At 32.7% G+C, this 21,541-nt stretch overlaps 2 protein-coding genes across 2 annotated transcripts; both read left to right on the top strand.

The window, feature by feature from the left end:
- The first annotated feature begins 8,999 nt into the window (after positions 1-8,999).
- Positions 9,000-12,431, top strand: LOC112010069 (putative F-box/LRR-repeat protein At5g54820). The gene is made up of 5 exons (XM_024042410.2): positions 9,000-9,063; positions 9,179-9,274; positions 9,378-10,232; positions 10,343-10,480; positions 11,908-12,431. The coding sequence occupies exons 2-5, from the start codon at positions 9,209-9,211 to the stop codon at positions 12,220-12,222; spliced, it is 1,374 nt and encodes a 457-aa protein (XP_023898178.1). The 5' UTR covers positions 9,000-9,063; positions 9,179-9,208; the 3' UTR covers positions 12,223-12,431.
- Positions 12,432-15,774: 3,343 nt separating this feature from the next.
- On the top strand, positions 15,775-20,457 carry LOC112010068 (uncharacterized). Its single transcript, XM_065767681.1, has 4 exons — positions 15,775-15,840; positions 15,941-16,798; positions 16,909-17,046; positions 20,308-20,457. Exons 1-4 carry the CDS (start codon positions 15,775-15,777, stop codon positions 20,455-20,457), a joined length of 1,212 nt encoding a protein of 403 aa, XP_065623753.1.
- Positions 20,458-21,541: the final 1,084 nt, after the last annotated feature.

The raw sequence follows: 21,541 nt of genomic DNA, 5'->3' as shown, positions 1-21,541 counted from the left end.
AAACTGGTGTGTACTATTAGGCTTGATGCCAATTCACTTAATTCAAACCGGTGTGTACTATTAGGCTGAATGCCACCTCATACAAATAAGAGGCAAAAATGCAAGAATCTTACATGATTGCAAGCTTTTGTTCTAGGAGATGTGGGAGTTATAGGATGTAACTCTTTAGGTGATAGTCTCTTTTAAATTCTATGTGATGAATTGTGTAGACTTTGTGTTTGATTGCCATTCACATATCACCTCACATGTATCTCAAGTTTTTGTTAGTTTCATACACTACACAAGTTACTCTTTGTTAAACACTGTACATGCTAGTGTGTGTGTGTTTTTAGTCTAACCAACCAAGTTTGAAAATATCTTGAGATTTGTGCACAACATTTTTGTTGCTTGAGAAAATTCAATGGGAGAATAATTGAAACTTGTTTTTGACAAAATTTGGGTTTAAAAATTTGGGTTTTTGAAAAATCATTTCATCTCATACTCATGCATTTTGCTTTTCTTGTTTAATACTTTGAGGAGTAGTTTTTCAAAACTAGGTTTGTGTCTTTCAAAACTGGATTTTTTTTTAAAATTTTTAGTGAGCCTCTGTCCATTTCAATCGATCCAATCTGTTTTCCGATTGATCGAAAAAGTGTCTTAGTTTGTTCTAAAATGACTGTTTCATTCGATCGATCGAATGTATTTTTCGATCTATCGAATATCGTGAAAAAGCTTTTTTAAAAGTTCTATTCTAACTTTTTCAAAATCACTATTCAAACTTTTCAAACTTTTTCTTCTCTCTCTCCGAGTTGGCAAGGCTCCACATAGAGATTTTTGTCGTTTTCCTCCGTAGTTTTTGCAAGATCTCTCTCTCCTCAAGCCGGTAAGACACTTTTGCCCTTCTTTTTGATTTTATTTTCATCTTTTCATGCATATTTTCATGCATTTAGGGGCGATTTTTGCACTTTGCAATTTTGGGATTTTCATTTAATTTAAGCCGTATTTTATGCAATTGATCAATGGGTTTTTGTGGGGACATGCTATAGACATGATCTAAAAAGTTTAATTTGATCAATTTTGAGTTTGGTGTGAAATTGAAAATTCTAGGGTTTCTAATTGATCCGATTTGGGGCTTTTGTTAAATTGGGAAAAATTTAATGAAATTGGCTTGTTGTGTTGATGTAATTAAGCATTATAATCTATGTGATAAGTTTTGTAATGCTCAATTCATCAATTTGTTTAAAAATTTTCAAGTGGTTCTCAATTTTTGGGGTTTTTTGTTAAGAAATTCCCTGCTCAAGCCAATTTTGTCAATTTAATCTCAATTAAACTTAATTGCTCACTACATTAGTACATGCATCATGGCATTATATCTGTTCATGCATCATATAGATTTTCATTCTATTATTTTTATTGCTAACTTGCAGTCTGCCCTTGGTTTTGTTTTTTTGTGTCTTTTTGGTTTTTTTTTTTTGTCTCTGTCCTTTCCTTAGCATCATGCCTAGGAAGACTAGAGCCCGTAGGTCCATTCCCTCTTCCTCTCCATCCCCTCCTTCCTTTGACCATGAGAGGTTTCCGAGTGAGAAAAACCAAGATCTTTTTGAGAAGCTTAACCTTAAGAGGAAGATTTGGGCTGAGCGTTCTGTTTTGTTAGATGAGCTAGATCCTGCCATTAGGGCAAACTTTGAGCGTCGGGGCTGGTTACCCTTGTTAGACATTTCTGATCCTCCTCCACCGTCTGCCTTGATTAAAGAGTTCTATTCAAACATCTCTATCCACGTCTATGATTCCAACACTTTAGTAAAGAGTTGGATACGAGGTGTAGGGTACACCATTACTCCTCAGGTAGTGGCTGATGCTCTAGGGGTACCGTTGGTTAGGGATCCTGTCTATCCTTATGACGAGTCTCCTGGGCTGAGCGATGTTTTATCTTACATCACTGGGACTTCTGTCCAGTGGGGTTCTGATCCTAGGATCACTTCTGCTGAGCTCTCCAGGTTGCACTATCTGTTCTTTAGGATAGCTTGTCATTCCACCTGGCCCATTTCTCATGTTCACACCATTCCTCTTGAGCGGTGTGTCTTTTTGTATGCTCTGGTTACTGATGCTCCTATTAGTTTTCCCTATCTCTTTCTTCGTTCTTTGAACGATGTTTATAGGAGTTCATCTTCTTCTCATGCCCTTGTTCATCCTATTTTTATTCATAGGATTTTGCTCCATCTTGACCTTAGTGACTTCCCTTCCTCTGAGCCTGTTCATGTGATAGCTCCCATAGATGCGTCTTTTCTTAGACAGAGGGCCGCTCATCTTCGAGCTGGTTCTAAACACCCTAGGTCCGAGCCGTCTAGTAGCGCTCCTCCTTCTTCTTCTACAGGTACTGCTGGTGAGGATGTTCTCGATCCAGTTGGTGATGATGCTGCTGCTGCTGATGTTCCTCCACCTCCTTCGACCGACTTTGATGTTCATCGTACTCTGGAGACTGTCATGACCGTTCAGGCGGCTCATGGTCAGATTTTGGTGGACTTACTAGATGAGATTCGTGCTCTCCGAGCCGATTTAGCGCGTCTTCATTCACCCTCACCACCTCCTTTTGATGGCGACTCATGATTACTCTTTGGCATTCCGTCACAAAAAGGGGGAGTGGAGTTTTGACTTGTAGATGGTTTTTGTTGTTAGGGGGAGATTTTTGTTACTTGTGGAGTTTTTTAGATTGTATCTAGGTGCTTCACTTTGTATATCATTTTTTGGGGATATTCATGTTAGGGGGAGTAACATTGGTTGATATATTTTTTTTATTGATTCTTGTTGATTTGTGATTCACTGCTTATTAATTTATATTTATGAGTTGATCATTTATATATGTCTTTATTTTGTGTTGTGTGAATCTTACAAGAATGTTATACCTGTTGTTTTATTCTTTTCTGTCACACATGCGTTTATGCGTTTGTTGAGTATTTCAGGAATATACAGGTTGATTCAACTAAGCTGCTGTCTACACTTGCAACCAATGGATAGTAGTTAGGCTGAATTTGAAATTTATGAGCATCTCTTTGTAAAGGGCTTTTTACTTGTAAAACTTTGAGTTTTTAATTAGGGTTTTGTCACGGATTGCCAAAGGGGGAGTTTGTTAGGTTCTAAGGTCTTAGGATTTTATGTATTTAGAACTCTAATTTGTAATGTTGGCAAACCATGATCAAAACAATGTATTTAGTCTTGTTTAGGCTTGCTCAAAGTTGGTTTATTATTGTAAAGTTGGAATCGAGTGGCTGCAGAAGTACTTGGGACTTTCGGCCTGGCTCGATCAATCGAAGAATAGACTCGATCGATCAAAAATCGCACAGGTTTTTTTTTCTGCAGAATTTCCAACTCAGCCCTACTTCTTTAAACGTTTAGGGTTTTATGTTTTTACCCTAAGTATATAAACAAAACCCTAGCCACGTTTTTGCAGGTTGCTCCAATTGTATTGTTGCTCATACATTGCTGTTTTGTGTAAATCTCTTGTGAGATCTTTGAGGAGTTTTCCTTTACACAAAGTTTAGGGTTTTCAAGTTGGAGATATTATCTACATCTTGATGATCAACTTGGTTGCTACCATTGAAGCTTAAAGAATATCAAGCGGGGGTGCTTGTAGCTGATTGAAGGATCCAAGAAAGAAGGAGTCCATGGATTCGGAGCTTGCACGTGGTCGTGTCAGTAAGTTCTACTGGTGGGTAGCATTAGGAAGTCAAGCGGGGAGCTTGTAGTCCTTCTGTATGAACTTCAATTCTTTCGTATAGTGGATTCAGGTTTACCTTGAGGATAGCTAGGTCAAATCCTCCCCAGGTTTTTACCGTGTGGTTTCCTGGGTCATCATATCTTGTGTTCATTTATTTTCCGCTGCTTTATATCTTGATATGATTATTTGATTGCTTTAACCTAGAATTGCATAATTTGACTAAGTAACAACTTGGCTAATTAATTTAGGCTAACCAATTTGGTTGTGTTTTAAGGGGTCTAAAACCGTTCATATTTTGTTTTTCTTTCGCAAATTTGATCCCCCTCCTTCGCGAAGGTCCTCCCCTTATATAGTCTTTCCCTCTCCTTCCATCCTAGCCTTCCACTTGTTGATTAGGTAGATGATATTTTGGATACTTGTCCCATCAGAACTTTCCTAGAGCCTCTGTGTGTAGCTGCAAGGTTGAATATCATTGTCCAGGGATCATTTCCAAATAAATGCGGCCATTTGTTTAGGTGTAGATCATTTAATGTGGTGATAGCAGCTTTCTTCTAAAAAATTTCTTAGTTCACTGTTGGCTCCTCTCTTTGAAGCTTATCTTCCGAAGCATGGTTGCCCCCTGCGCGATATTTGCTGGGTGGTCGGGCTCCAGACTCTCACATCGCCTCCCAAGGAAGTTTGGCTCCTCGGGAGACATCACTTGCTCATTGTTATTGGCCCTTGTCCTCGGCCCATCAAACCACATGACCTTCTTACTGCCTGACCATCATTGGGCTCTTTGGCATCTTCGGGCATGGCCCACGACCCAATACTCCCACTTAGTTCTTTTATCCCCACAATAACTCACCATAACATAATTTTGAAAAATATATGAACCACCTAAAAAAGGAATAATATCAATCAATCACACCCAAAATAATAAAGTGATATATTTTTAGAGATTAATCAATGAAAAATAAATTTAAAAATTATTTAATTTTTAAGGAGAACAAATTATGTTCCACAAAATTTAGAGAACAAATTAGGATCGAAAATTTATAAAACAAAAGAGAAGTATATAATATTTTATGAGTTTTTTGAATTTGGGCTTAAGAAAATTGTTCTTGCCCCCCTCTACCCACTCAAAATATAACCTTGATCACTTTAACCCAAAAAAATTAACCCAAACATCATTCAAGAAAAAGTAGCCCAAGCAACATAAAAAGTAAAGCCCAGCTAAACAAGAAAAAAGCCCTTAGTAATTTTATTAGATCTAAATTGATCAGATCTTCAAATCAACAATTCAATTTCATCCTTGTCAATTTTAAAGAAAAAAATTTCCTAAAAAAGATAATACAAATACCAGTCAAACAAAGAGAGAGTGTGTGTGATTTTGCCCTCTTTGATCAACTCATGACATTGCCGCTGTTTCTGCTTCATTAGTGAGACTGTGTCTAATCTCCTATCTGCTAAGTTGCCCTGACTCTAGTTTTTATCTTCTTCTCTTTTTTTCTTTTCTTTTTTTTTTTTTGGCTGAGTTTCTCTCTCTTTCTTTTTGTGTCGTTTAATTTCTTATTGTCTAATCTCTTTCTCTGAACGGCATTATTACTGCTTCACTTTATTTGACTTTGAAATGAGTTGGTTTTTTTTAATAGTTATAAAGTGGTGCATAATGTGTTTTGGGAGTTCATCTGTTGCCACTGAACAATTAATTCAGTTGAGATGTTTTGTCTTTTTGTTTAGTGGAATGGTTACTGTTATGTTTAGCAATTAGTAGATAGTAAGATTAAAAATGCCACACCCAAGTGAGTCACGAGTTATGACACATTACACATTGTTCAATGGTTGATGCACACAGACACAATTACTTAAGTTTCTAATGAGATTTTTTATGTACAAGGAAGTGGTGTTTGATACTTTGCTCAAACTATTCTAAATTATAAATTTATGGTTAACAGTTGTCATACTTGGATTGAAATAATTATTTTAGGTATGATGATTTTTGAGATTTAAAAATATGCTATATTCCTTTTTGATATATAATTGTTTCGTAATTTATTAAAAAAATAGTTATTTGTGTCTTTCCATTTGTTATACTAAATGGATGCTAGTTTGAATTTTCAAGAAAAAAAAAATGTTTTTGCCCCCCGGGATAGAAATCCTGGCTCCGTCCCTAGAACAAATTATACATTATTCCATAATTATAATATAACCATCAATTATCACGCATCACGTGAGTATTTATATAATTGTCAATGAAGTGACTCTTTTTTCTACACAAACATCTCCTCCCAAAGCATCACCAAAGTAGACCAAATAAACTGAAGTAGATGGAATGAATCAAAGTGGACCAAATGTGACTCAACATAAGTATAGTAATAATAAATACTATGCTTCAATATTAAGAAATTATTATATTGATTGAAAAGAAAGATATGAAGTTGAAGGCGACATATATAATCAACGTCGCACAGGAGCTGGGGTGCTCCATTTTCTTGTTACCTGAGGATATTATAGAGGTAAGATTAATGTTGTAAAGGTGGATATGTATATTGCTCACATTTAACACTACGGTTGTAGTTGTAGGGTAACATGACTTATCTTCTGCACAACTTTTGGGTCTGATTAGGTCACTTAAACTTCTTAACATTTGATATGAGGATATTAAGAGAGATATATCGAATCTTGATATGAAGTATGGGAAGCTTCTATTTCTATAGTTCATTTTTTTGAGATTATGATTCTGAATCTGTATACTTATTCAACTTCTGAACTTGGAGAGAGATTATTCCAATTGCAGAATTTTGTGGTCTTTCTTTTAGCAGTGAATTTTACACTAAATGCTAATCAACCTAGCCAATTTGACTCACCTCTTTAGGTCTATTCAGCCCAAAAGATTTTTCACATTTGGGAGAGTTTTTTTTTTTTTTTTTTTAAATATATATATATATATATAGCTTATTGGCCTTAATAAATAATCTAACTAAAAGTGGGCGTGGATAGTGGTATGTCTAGTTGTACGTTGGTGGCCTTCGGGTTTACCCAACCTGTAGCTTAGACGTAGGGCGATGACTACACACATGAGCTCCTTTTTTTCCTTTTTTTCTTTTTTTCTCTTTGAAAAAATAATAATTTGCCTAAGCAAAGTTTTATTAAAAAGTTGTACATAGCTTAAATAAGTTGGAAATAGGGTTACATTAAGCCTGATTGGTATGAGAATTTTTTTTTTTTTTTGAAAATGTTTTTGTTTTCAAAACAGTATAAAAACAATTTTCAAAAATGAACTTAAAACTAGTTTTCAGAAAATAATTTTTATATTTTACAGATTTGGCTCCCATGTTTAAGAACAATTTTCAAAATACTAAAAACAAAAATAATTTTTTGGGAGACCATTTCTATTTTTGAGATTTAAATATATATATATATATATATATATTACAAAAAGTAACATGTAAAATTTGTAGATTACTTTTTTGTGATTAATGATAAGGGAATATAACTCATCATGTTTTTTATTTTATTTTTAATGATAAGTTTCAAATTTGAAATATGAGTTTTTTTTTTTTTTTTTTTTTTTTGTGATAAAGATAAACTCCTAAATTTAAGAGACAAAAGAGTTTGGACAAATAAGTGGGTCCATTGTTTTCAATTTATTTACAATTATGTCATTAAAAACATTTTTTGTATCCTAAAAACACCCCTGAGCTGTTTTCAAAATCTTATTTTAAATTAGGAAAATAGGATACAATTTTTTGAAAATTGTATTCAGAAAATATTAGCCAAATAATAAATTCAAGTGTGGGACCCACCATTTTATGGATTGCAAAACAAAAAATTATATTTAAATACTCTTACCAAACAGCCCCTAAGTTAGAGACATGATAATGATATTAATCCAATTCTAGTGGCTTACGGGAATATGGTGTGGTGGACAGACAAATATATAAAATTGTAAGTAATAGAACGTCATATGTAATTTTCTAATCTTCAGGAGTCAATTGTAGTGTGTTGGACATTATTGCAATCTGTAGAAGTTTAAATATTTTCTTGATATGGTTGACAAAATCAAGGAATAATTTTTGAAAGAGTTTCATGTTTTTTAATTTTTTTTTTTTTTAGAAGAAAAAGAGTTTTAAGTTAATTCAGTAACATTTAAAAAAATATTAATTGATCCTACCACTGAAGAGTAGGATCCTTAATGATCCCATGTCCTCTCTCTCCTTTGGGTTTTACAAAAGTCTTTAAATAAATAAGATTTTTAATTTTCACATCTATAGTTGACCATCAGAACCACTATATTGTAGTCATCTGAAAACCCAAAAAGAAAAAGAGAGAGAAACATGAAAACATTTGGAGGCAACGCTCTTGAGTTGCTAAGAAAGGTACACCATTTTGTTTTATTAAAAATCCATGGTTGCGTGGTATAACCATCTTTGAATGAAAAATATAAATTTTGATTTGAAAATGTAAACAAGTGCCCTAATGACATTTATTAGTAAACCATTTTAGGAAATATTTATGAAAAAATAAAAAATTAAAGTTATGTTTGGTAACGGTTTTTGTTTTTTTATTTTCAAAAACTTGTTTTTGGGAACATAAAGAAAAAAAAAATTCTTTTCTTTTTTAAATCAAAAACATGTTTGGTTAGTTGAAATTAAAAAAAAAAATTGAGGCAAAAATTGGAAAATTCTAAAATATGTTGATACTAAAATATGTTATTACTAAGATTTGAACTCTAATACTAACTCATTAAATGAGATAGATCATAAAATTAAATGCGTATTTTCATTGACTTTTGAAAATTAGAAACTGAAAACAGTATTTTTGTTTTTGTTTCTATCTATTTTGGATTACCTAACAAGTTTTTTAGTCTCAAAAATATAAAATTTTTTAGGAAACAAAAAATAATGGGAAAAAACAGCCACCAAATGTACCCTAATATTTTTATAATTTTTTAATTTTTTATAAAAGTTGTATAAAAACTTCCTTAAAATAGTTTATTAATAACAATTGCCTTAAATTCCCCGGTTAACATGACCCAATTTTATTTCATATTGCTTCCACAACAACTATCGGTTTTTTGTTCTAAGCTCTAGTTTGTAAATCCTATCCTTTGATGATGTGCACGCTACAAGTCAAATGTTGTGTGTGTGTTTTGGGGGAGGAGAAAACTACAACTGAGCTGGGAGAGAGAATAACAGTTAAAATGGCTCATCCCATTATGGCCCAAAAGAAAAGAAACATAATAAAAGCCCATCTTCAAATAACGTGTCCAGTCCACCACGTATACTCAACGCAAGTTCAGGAATAATAAATACCTACCTAGCAAACACTAGGGCCGATAGTCTCTCTCGCACTCTTCCACCGCCAATGCTATACGCAAGTTCAGGGTACATATAGTTTGTTCTTCTCATAACTTTCGTAATTCTTAAAAATCCTGCCTTTTTCTTTTCTCTATTCTCAGCCAATATCGACTTAAGTTTTGATCTTTTCTTTGTGCTACAGTTTTTATTATATTTATTTGAGTCATACAAGATGGGGAAGGATCGGACTAAGCTGATAAAGATAGTTCATCCTAACTCTAAAATAAAACTTCAAAAGGTAATAAATTTCATTCTCAAAATTTTTTTTTTTTTTAATTTTTAATTTGATTAAAAGTTACAAAAAGATGCTGTATTCTTTGCTAATATGCATTGTTTACCAGAGAACCAATTTACCCCAAGATCGGTTAAGTGAACTGCCAGATGAAATTCTTGTCTGCATTCTGTCATCACTATCGAATTTGAAAGAAAGGCAGAGAACAAGTGTCCTCTCTAAAAGGTGGAGATATTTGTTTCGTAACTTGGTTTTTAATAATTCCATTTTGGTAACTTTGCAGAAGAAATATGACTTTGGAGAGATTACTAAAGATCGCTATATAATGACAGTGTCTTCTGAAAGATCTAAGTTTATTAGCCGGGTGAATAGGGCATTATTGAAATTGAATCCAGATGATATTATAGATCAGTTTAAAGTTGAGTTTTGCTTGAACGCGACATACACGTCAGTTATTGACAATTGGATAAGCCATTCACTGAGGAAAAAAGTTAAAAAGCTTTCATTGCATTTGGGTGCTGTTGGGGGTACTAAATATACTCTTACTACTCAGCTTCTGCAGAGTTACAGTCTTAAATCCTTAACAGACCTCTCTTTGGCTTCTGTGGATGTGACTGGGGAAGTTCTCGAGTATGTTTTATCTAATTGCCCATTCATTGAAAGCTTACATGTGCAATACACGTGGTCTCTGAAGAATTTAAAGACTTCTGCCCCTTTGCCCAAGCTAAAGCATTTAGAGATATTATACTGCAACTATTTCCAACAGATTGAGATTCATGCTATAAATCTTGTTTCTTTCAAATATTTAGTGAAAATGACAATATTGAAGGCAGTTCTAGGTGATGTTCCCAATTTTGTTTCTCTGAGTGTGTTGGGTGGCTATGCTCGATATTTATTTGATAGTGATTGCTCAATTTCACGATCTCTCTCTCAGCTGGAGACACTTGATATAAGCTTCATTTCGGTAAGCCATAAATTTGATGATTATTAAATCTTAACTGCATTGTATTTTTCTTTCCCATACATCAATGTTTGTTTATGAATGTGCTCTTATATCTTGGTTCAATTGTTCAGGGAATCCGGTTCAAAAGAATTCCAGAGTTAAGAAATCTTAGACAACTGAAATTGGGTATATACCATTTCACGAATGGCTTCTTTAATTGCACTTCCTTTCTAAAGGCATCCCCTATGTTGCATACATTTGGGCTCAAGGTAACTCTTATAAATTTAGAGTTGTGGGATTTATTGTGCAGAAATTTTATTATCTACATCTTCAGTTAAGTCGTATATTCTATTAACTTAGTATGCATATGTATTCTTCTCCAAAAAAAAAAAAAGTATGCATATGTATTATGTCACCAAAGATTTGCTTTGCTATCAAGTATCAACTGTAGATAACTCACACGTGATGTTTAATTGTTGTCTCAATTGTTTTGAAAAATATATAATAATAAAAAATCATTATGAAATTATTTTTATAAAACTCCTTTTGTTGTTCACTAGTACAACCCTTACCATGTCATTCTTATTATGTGTTTTTGGCTGTCTATAGAGGTTATTGGCTTGGTTTAAGTCACACCTAGTGTAACATTTAACATTGTATTATCACTAACATTTAAATTGAATATGTTTATTGACAAATTCATCATTTTTCTAAAAAGTGACAAATCCATGGTTAGATAAAATTTGATTAAATCATCCATGTTGCAATATCAAAGTAATTAGAGTTAACTAACTATAAAATTATGCTTAGAACATACCAGGAGCATTGTAGCTCAATTAGTACCTTTTGATATTTCCAACGGTGATGTCTAAGGTTTAAATCTCCCCTTCCCCAACTATCCAAAAAAAAAAACAAAACAAAAACGTAGAACGTGTGTTTATGGATTATATAATAGATAAAAGATTATTAACATGACATGCATAACATTGATAAAGAGATACATTCTATGTAACTTCGTTCCAACCATTTATATATATAGGTGTGTGTGTGTGTGAGTGAGTGTGCTCCGCCCTTATCATGTATTGTGAGCCATGTCTTGTGGAAGTACAACTATCTAACTCAAGTTGTGGAATTTTTGAGGCTCTCACTCAACGGGTTTATTGTGTGAGATTTTTTCATTCCTTTTTTGAAAGCAAGTATCATGTTTTAATGTTTTTTGAAAACCTTAACAGCACACAAAGAACTTGCAAGTTGTGGATCTTTCTCTCTTAAGATTTTTTTTTAGTGACCCAGTGACCATTGCAAATAAGCCTGTTTGAAGTGTTGTTTTGTTTTTAGTTTTGTAACTTTTGTTTGGTTGAATGTGGTATTGTTTCTAGCTCATAGATTAGGTAAGCTGCCCTTGTTCACATAAATAGCTCAAGTATGCTTATGTTTTCCTTCTGTTGTAATGATATTTTGATGTTCATTCGCAAATAAACCCGATTACAAGCCTTATGGAACCTACAATGGTCTCAGTTGGCATTGCATGGGTGATGATGTACATATATTCAACAAATATGGAAATATAATAAAGATATTACTTGTGGCTACACAATAATTCTCACCTTTTAATCTTTTGTTGATGACATTGTTAATAAGAATGGTATCTCTGACTTTTAACTAGCATAACACCGTTATTTCTTCCTTGTGACAGTTTGAGATAGATGTGGAAACAAAGAAGGCGCAGGGGGATACATATACACAGGATACATGGGATACATATACACACCAATGCCTCAAGGTGGTTGAGTTGATTGATTTTGTTGGCTGTTTTGCTGAAATGCAGCTTGCCTTGTATGTAATCAATAAAGCTACCTCATTGGAGAGGATAATTATTCATACGAAAAAGCTAAGTCTTAGAAGAATATTTTCTGAATGTGCTCAGAAGAATTTAACAGCAACAGCTATAAATAATGCGAAAGAATTAGGCACAAGATTAGCCCCGGGGGTGGAATTGGTGATACTGTAAGGGATCCTTTTTTTCGTTTTAGTATGGTAAACATTACAAGATTCAATTTTTTTTTTTTTGGGGGGGGTAAAATACTAGATTGGAATTTGTACTTACGTTTGTTTGTATGGTTTGTTTATTTATTTGTACCCAAATTTAGTTAGTATTTGGTTTAGGGAATTGATGTTACCCGGATAATGACATCTAAATTCTATGGAACGTGATTTGCATTTTAGCATAAGAATTTTTTATTTTTTTTTTATTTTTTATTTTACACATCAACTTTTCAAAAACACTTGCATTAGATTATCTATTCTAAACTTTATTTCATCAACTTTATTTTATTAAAATATCAAATTTTCTTGATTTTTTAGTTGTTTCTCTTTTTACACACTGCAATTATTATCTACTCTCTTCATCTTTGGCACGCGTAATGAAAGAATAAAAAAGTAAATGTAAAATAAATAGTGCTAGTATAAATTTACTTGATGGATAAATTTACCCAATTATAAATAGACTAATGTGGGAGGTTTCACGAATTGATTGAGCAAAATGTAGGGCTTATTCTATTTACAAAGACTTATGTGAGTGTTTTAAAAATGTAACTATTTCTATGTTTGACTTAATTCTACTAAAATTTCCAAGAATATGAGATTTATATGTTTGGGATATTGGTAGGAACCTTAGAGGCTTTATTTATTTTAGAGAAATGATATGTCTACAACATTTTTACAACAAATCCTAAGTGACAGGTTGTTACTAGTTGTTATTGTTGGGGCAAAAAAGTAATCTTAGTGTTAGTTTCAAATTTGAACCAAAAACAACTAACCACATGTGATTTGTTGTAAAAATATTGTAAAATTGTTATAGACGTAGCATCTCTCTTTATTTTAATAACATCAGATGCATAATGTTGAAACATTGACAAAAGAACAAAACTCCTTCCACGCATCCCATACAACTACGTGAAAGGATTATTATAACTTAAAAGACAATTTGGATCTGTAGAACACGGCTAACCTATGAGTGATAGTATTTAACTTCATTTTAACTAAATTGAACAGAGCAAGAGGTGAAGGGAATTATGAACTTAAAAGCAATGTGCACCATTTTGGTAATTGAAAGTGATATAAATCATAAAATATTTCAAAATTAGTAAAACAAAAATCTAATATATATATATATATATATATTTATACAAGATAGAATTTCTACTCTAACTTAATTTAAGTATATATGTGTGTGAAGCTGCCCTCTAGAGACTTCAATCCTGATCCTTACCCTCACACCCTACAAGCACTTATACTTGTAGAGTGACTACTGCATCAAGGATGCACGGTGGTAAAAATCTAATATTTTTAAATGGCGTGTATGATACAAAATTAAAAATCGGAGCAGAACTTTTAGGTAGATCATCCAAAAGCACAAGAAATTCCTCAAAATTTGAATTGTATAAACAGACAAAGCACAAGCTCCCAAACTCAAATAAGAATTTAAACGAAGATTGGAGGAGCTAATTAAATAATATTAATGTGAAAATGCAAATCAATAGAGATTAAACTAAAACATGAAGTTTCAAACAATTAGTTTTGAACATGCTCTAATTTTTTCAGCAATCAAAAACGAAAAAAAAAAAAAAAAAAGAAGTTGAAAATTGAAGCAGAAGAAGAAAGTTGTAGAAGAGAGGAGAGAAGTTAGAAGAAAGTTGTAGAAGAGAGGAGAGAAGTTACAAAGGTCTTGGCTCTGGAAGAGATGGTAAGGATGACATCTGAGTTGGAAGGATCATTGATGTGTTTACAAACTAATGTGTAACTTTTAAACATTAAAAAAAATAATAATAATAATAAAAAAAAGGCAAAAATGCAAAACTGACCCTCTAACTTTTACATTTTTTCATTTCAGTCTTCTAACTTTCAGTTTTGTCAATTCAGTCCTCTAACTTTCAATTTTTGTCAATTCAAGGCTCCGTTACTGCTTCTGTTACTGTTGCCGTTAAACCCACTAAACGACGCTGTTTTGCTGCTTTTTTTTTTAATTTTTTTTTAATTTTCAAAATTCAGAATTAAAAGAAAAATCTGGAAAAAAAGAAAAAGAAAAAATTCGTCGTTCCCCTTCCCAAATTCATTTCAGTCTCTTTGAAGCTCTCTCCTCCTCCCAGTTCAACTTTTTTTCTTATCAAACCCAATAGTTCAAGCACAAATCAAATATCAATGTAAAAACTCCCGGACCCACCTTTACGGCTGGGAATCTGAAAACGTCGTCGAAATCGCTCGCTCCCAAGTCGCCTCTCTCATCGGCGCTTCCCCTAAAGAAATCGTCTTCACCTCCAGCGCCACCGAGTCCAACAATATCTCTGTCAAGGGAGTCTTGCACTTCTACAAGGACAAGAAGTGCCACGTCATCACCACCCAGACTGAGCACAAGTGCGTCCTCGACTCATGCCGTCACCCTCCAGCAGCAAGGCTTTGAAGTCACCCACTTGCCGTTGAAGTCCGACGGGATCATCGACTTGGATCAGCTCCGATCCGCTATTCGGCCCGATACGGGGCTCGTTTCGGTTATGGCGGTTAATAACGAGATCAGAGTGATTCAACCGATGGAGGAAATCGGCCAAATTTGCAAGGAATTCAATATTGGGTTTTGATAAGAAAAAAGTTGAACTGGGGAGGAGGAGAGAGCTTCAAAGAGACTGAAATGAATTTGGGAAGGGGAACGACGAATTTTTTCTTTTTTCTTTTTTTCCAGATTTTTCTTTTAATTCTGAATTTTGAAAATAAAAAAAAAAAAAAAAAAAAAAAAGCAGCAAAACAGCGTCGTTTAGTGGGTTTAACAGCAACAGTAACAGAAGCAGTAACGGAGCCTTGAATTGACAAAATTGAAAGTTAGAGGACTGAATTGACAAAACTGAAAGTTAGAAGACTGAAATGAAAAAATGTGAAAGTTAGAGGGTCAGTTTTGCATTTTTGCCTAAAAAATAATAAAAATTAGTAGTTATTTATTATGCTGTCAAAATGCGGCATCAATATCATAAATTACAAGTCAGTTTGTAAGAAAAAAATGATAACAAACTGTATTTTTTGCGGCCCTTGTTATCTAGGTAGTATTTCCTTCTTCTTTTTGTGGTATTTTTAATACATTTTTTTAAGTGAGTGGGATTTGAACATCAAACATCTCTATGGGAAACACTGCAGTTTAGTATTAATTTTTTTCGAGTTTAGTATTACTTTTTTTTTTTTTTTTTTTTTTTGCTTTCCTTCTAAACACACAATGTGCTATTCATCGGTACAAAAATTCTGCCTAATGCATGTCATTTACACCTCCAACTTCCACCCTCCTAGAAGGGAAAGACATCAAAATACAGTAAAGTGAAGAAGAAAGTTTAAAAGGTAGTAGTAATGCCAATGCTATACGCAAGTTCAGGGTACATATAGTTTGTTCTTCTCATAACTTTCGTAATTCTTAAAAATCCTGCCTTTTTCTTTTCTCTATTCTCAGCCAATATCGACTTAAGTTTTGATCTTTTCTTTGTGCTACAGACTACAGTTTTTATTATATTTATTTGAGTCATACAGGATGGAGAAGGATCGGACTAAGCCGCTAAAGATAGTTCATCCTAACTCTAAAATAAAACTTCAAAAGGTAATAAATTTCATTCTCAAAAGTTTTTTATTTTATTTTTAATTTGATTAAAAGTTACAAAAAGATGCTGTATTCTTTGCTAATATGCATTGTTTACCAGAGAACCAATTTACCCCAAGATCGGTTAAGTGAACTGCCAGATGAAATTATTGTCTGCATTCTGTCATCACTATCGAATTTGAAAGAAAGGCAGAGAACAATTGTTCTCTCTAAAAGGTGGAGATATTTGTTTCGTAACTTGGTTTTTAATAATTCAATTTTGGAAACTTTGCGGAAGAAATATTACTGGGGAGAGATTTCTAAAGATCGCTATATAATGACAGTGTCTTCTGAAATATCTGAGTTTATTAGCCGGGTGAATAGGGCATTATTGATATTGAATCCAGATGATATTGTAGATCAGTTTGAAGTTGTGTTTAACTTGAACGCGACATACACGTCAGTTATTGACAATTGGATAAGCCTTTCACTGAGGAAAAAGGTTAAAAAGCTTTCATTGCATTTGGATACTCTTGGGGGTACTAAATACACTCTTACTACTCAGCTTCTGCAGAGTTACAGTCTTGAATCCTTAACAGACCTCTCTTTGGCTTCTGTGGATGTGACTGGGGAAGTTCTCGAGTATGTTTTATCTAATTGCCCATTCATTGAAAGCTTACATGTGCAAGACACGTGGTCTCTGAAGAATTTAAAGACTTCTGCCCCTTTGCCCAAGCTAAAGCATTTAGAGATATTATACTGCAACTATTTCCAACAGATTGAGATTCATGCTATAAATCTTGTTTCTTTCAAATATTTAGTGAATATGAGAATATTGAAGGCAGTTCTAGGTGATGTTCCCAATTTTGTTTCTCTGAGTGTGTTGGGTGGCTATGCTCAATATTTATTTGATAATAATGATTGCTCAATTTCACGATCTCTCTCTCAGCTGGAGACACTTGATATAAGCAACATTTTGGTAAGTCATAAATTTGATGATTCTTAAATCTTAACTGCATTCTATTTTTCTTTCCCATACATCAATGTTTGTTTATGAATGTGCTCTTACATCTTGGTTCAATTGTTCAGAGAAAACGGTTCACAAGAATTCCAGAGTTCAGAAATCTTAGGCAACTGAAATTGGGTATATACCATTTCACGAATGGCCTCTTTAATTGCACTTCCTTTCTAAAGGCATCCCCTATGTTGCATACATTTGGGCTCAAGGTAGATCTTATAAATTTAGAGTTGTGGGATATATTGTGCAGAAATTTTATTATCTACATTTTCAGTTAATTCGTATATTCTATTAACTTAGTATGCATATGTATTCTTCAAAGAAAAAAAAAAAAAAAGTATGCATATGTATTGTGTCACCAAAGATTTGCTTTGCTATCAAGTATCAACTGTAGATAACTCACACGTGATGTTTAATTGTTGTCTCAATTGTTTTGAAAAAAAAAAACATTATGAAATTATTTTTATAAAACTCCTTTTGTTGTTCACTTGTACAACCCTTACCATGTCATTTTTATTATGTGTTTTTGGCTGTCTATAGAGGTTATTGGCTTGATTTAAGTCACACCTAGTGTAACGTTTAACATTGTAATATCACTAACATTTAAATTGAATATGTTTATTGACAAATTCATCAGTTTTCTAAGAAGTGACAAATCCATGGTTAGATAATATTTGATTAAATCATCCATGCTTGCAATATCAAAGTAATTAGAGTTAACTAACTATAAAATTATGCTTAGAACATACCAAGAGCATTGTAGCTCAATTATTACATTAGATGATAGATAAAAGATTATTAACATGACATGCATAACATTGATAAAGAGATACATTCTATGTAACTTCGTTCTAACCATTTATATATATAGCTAGGTGTGTGTGTGAGTGTGCGTGCTCCACCCTTATCATGTAATGTGAGCCATGCCTTGTGGAAGTACAACTATCTAACTCAAGTTGTGGAATTTTTGAGGCTCTCACTCAACGGGTTTATTGTGTGAGATTTTTTCATTCCTTTTTTGAAAGCAAGTATCATGTTTTAATGTTTTTTGAAAACCTTAACAGCACACAAAGAACTTGCAAGTTGTGGATCTTTCTCTCTCAAGATTTTTTTTAGTGACCCAGTGACCATTGCAAATAAGATCAGTCCAAAATGGATAGCATTCAATGTGTAGGATAAAAATGATAAGCCTATTTGAAGTGTTGTTTTGTTTTTAGTTTTTTGTAACTTTTGTTTGGTTGAATGTGGTGTAGTTTCTAGCTCATAGATTAGGTAAGCTACCCTTGTTCACATAAATAGCTCAAGTATGCTTATGTTTTCCTTCTGTTGTAATGATATTTTGATGTTCATTTGCAAATAAACCCGATTACAAGCCTTATGGAACCTACAATGGTCTCAGTTGGCATTGCATGGGTGATGACGTACATATATTCAACAAATATGGAAATATAATAAAGATATTACTTGTGGCTACACAATAATTCTCACCTTTTAATCTTTTGTTGATGACATTGTTAATAAGAATGGTATCTCTGACTTTTAACTAGCATAACACCGTTATTTCTTCCTTGTGACGGTTTGAGCCAGATGGTGAAAAAATGAAGGCGCAGGGGGATACATATACACAGGATAAATCTACACACCAATGCCTCAAGGTGGTTGAATTGATTGATTTTGTTGGCTGTTTTGCTGAAATGCAGCTTGCCTTGTATGTAATCAATAAAGCTACCTCATTGGAGAAGATAATTATTCATACGAAAAAGCTAAATCTTAGATTAATATTTTCTGAATGTGCTCAGAAGAATTTAACAGCAATAGCTATAAATAATGCGAAAGAATTAGGCACAAGATTAGCCCCGGGGGTGGAATTAGTGATACTATAAGGGATCGTTTTTTTCGTTTTAGTATGGTAAACATTACAAGATTCGAAATTCTTTTTTCTTTTTCTTTTTTGTTGGTAAAATACTAGATTGGAATTTGGAGTTACGTTTGTTTGTTTGGTTTGTTTATTTATTTGTACCCAAATTTAGGTAGCATTTGGATTAGGGAATTGACGTTACCCAGCTAATGACATCTAAATTCTTTGGAATGTGATTTGCATTTTAGTGTAAGAACTTACTTTTTTTTTTATTTTATATATCAACTTTTGAAAAACACTTGCATTAGATTATTTATTCTAAACTTTATTTCATTAACTTTATTTTATTAAAATATCATATTTTCTTGATTTTTAGTTGTTTCTCTCTTTATACACTGCAATTATTATCTACTCTCTTCATCTTTGGCACACGCAAAGAAAGAATAAAAAAATAAATGTAAAATGAATAGAGCTAGTATAAATTTACTTAATGGATAAATTTACCCAATTATAAATAGACTAATGTGGGAGGTTTCACGAATTGATTGAGCAAAATGTGGGGCTTATTCTATTTACAAAGACTTATGTGAGTGTTTAAAAAATGTAATTATTTCTATGTTTGACTTAATTCTACTAAAATTTCCAAGAATATGAGATTTATATATTTGGGATATTGGTAGGAACCTTAGAGGCTTTATTTATTTTAATAACATCAGATGCATTATGTTGAAACATTGACAAAAGAACAAAACTCCTTCCACGCATCCCATACAACTACGTGAAAAGATTATTATTCCCTTCGTCTCACTTTATTTGTCCTGTTTGAAAAGTCAAATTTTTTAAGAAAACGTCATTTATTGTCTTGTTTACTTTTTAAAATGTATAAATTTTCAAAACTATCCTTAAATAAATTTATCAAAAAATTGAATTATTAAATAAATAGGGGTATAATAAGAACATTAGTAAAGTAATAACTTTTATTTTTAGAAACAGGACAATATTTTTGGACATCCTAAAATGAAATAGAGAACAAATAAAGTGAGACGGAAGTAATATAACTTAAAAGACAATTTGGATCTGTAGAACACAGCTAACCTATGAGTGATAGTATTTAACTTCATTTTAACTAAATTGAAGAGCAGGAGGTGAAGAGAATTATGAACTTAAAAGCAGTGTGCACCATTTTGGTAATTGAAAGTGATATAAATCATAAAATATTTCAAAATTAGTAAAACAAAAATTTAATATATATATATATATATTAAACTCCGGCCTTTGTCCCCTACACCCTACAAGCACTTATACTTACGGAGTAACTACCGCACATAGAATGCGCAGTGGTAAAAATCTAATATTTCTAAATGGCGTGTATAATACAAAATTAAAAATCGGAGCAGAACTTTTAGGTAGATCATCCAAAAGCACGGGAAATTCCTCCAAATTTGAATAGTATGAATAGACAAAGCACAAACTCCCAAACTCAGATAAGAATTTAAAGGAAGATTGGGGGAGCTAATTAAATAATATTAATGTGAAAATGCAAATCAATAGAGATTAAACTAAAACTTGAAGTTTCAAACAATTAGTTTTGAACATGCTCTAATTTTCTCAGCAATCAAAAACAAAAAACAAGAAGTTGAAAATTGAAGCAGAAGAAGAAAGTTGTAGAAGAGAGGAGAGAAGTTACAAAGGTCTTGGCTCTGGAAGAGATGGTAAGGATGACGTCGGAGTTGGAAGTATCATTGATGTGTTTACAATCTAATGTGTAACTTTTAAACATATAATAATAATAATAATAATAATAATAATTAGTAGTAGTTATTTATTATGCTGTCAAAATGTGGCCTCAATATCATAAATTACTAAGTCAGTTTGTAAGAAAAAAATGATAACAAACTGAATTTTTTGTGGCCCTTGTTATCTAGGTTGCATTTCCTTCTTCTTTTTGTGGTATTTTTAATACATTTTTTAAGTGAGTGGGATTTGAACATCAAACATCTCTATATATGGGAAACACTATGGTTGAGTATTAATTTTTTTCGAGTTTAGTATTTTATTTTATTTTATTTTATTTGGTTTTTTTTTTTTAAATTCTAAACATGTTATTCATCGGTACAAAAATTCTGCCTAATGCATGTCATTTACACCTCCAACTTCCACTCTCCTAGAAGGGAAAGACATCAAAATACAGTAAAGTGAAGATGAAAGTTTAAAAGGTAGTAGTAATGCCCATTATTCATTTTGCTTTTGATATTATTTTTAGTATTTTCCTTTTGATATTTTTATATTAGATCATAAATTGAATTTTTTTTTTTATATTACAAATGCAAATCATTTATACGTCCAATCCCACTCTCTTAGAAGGGAAATAAATCAAAATACAGTGTAGTGGATGGGAAATACCAATAAATTGATGTCTCTAATTGCTAAAATTTAAGATAAAATTTTAGGGGTTACAACAATTTAGGGAAAAAAAATTCAACCTAGAACATAGAGAAGTTCTGGCACCACACACTGCCCCCAACATTGCCCACAACTCGCTACATAGGTGAATGTGATTGGTGGAGGGGTGTTCCCACATGGACCCATCAATACCCCTCCACCAGCCACAACTCACTACATGGGCGAGTTGTAAACTAGAGTGTGGCACCAGAACTTTTCTAGAACATATTCACTGTCACACTAACCAACGTCACTAATCTAACGTCAAATTTCTATTTCTTGTTCCTTTTAGTCTTTCCATTTCTTCCCGTTCCTCAAATAACCAAAAAATGCTGCCAAAAAAGGAAGCAAAGAGTCAGAAAAACCCTCCATGTCCATCAATCACTCACGCTAGTGAATCTGTT

This window comes from Quercus suber, unplaced genomic scaffold (genome assembly GCF_002906115.3).
Source record: "Quercus suber isolate HL8 unplaced genomic scaffold, Cork oak 2.0 scaffold_834, whole genome shotgun sequence".
NCBI lineage: Eukaryota > Viridiplantae > Streptophyta > Magnoliopsida > Fagales > Fagaceae > Quercus > Quercus suber.
This window is presented reverse-complemented; position numbering and strand designations above follow the sequence as displayed.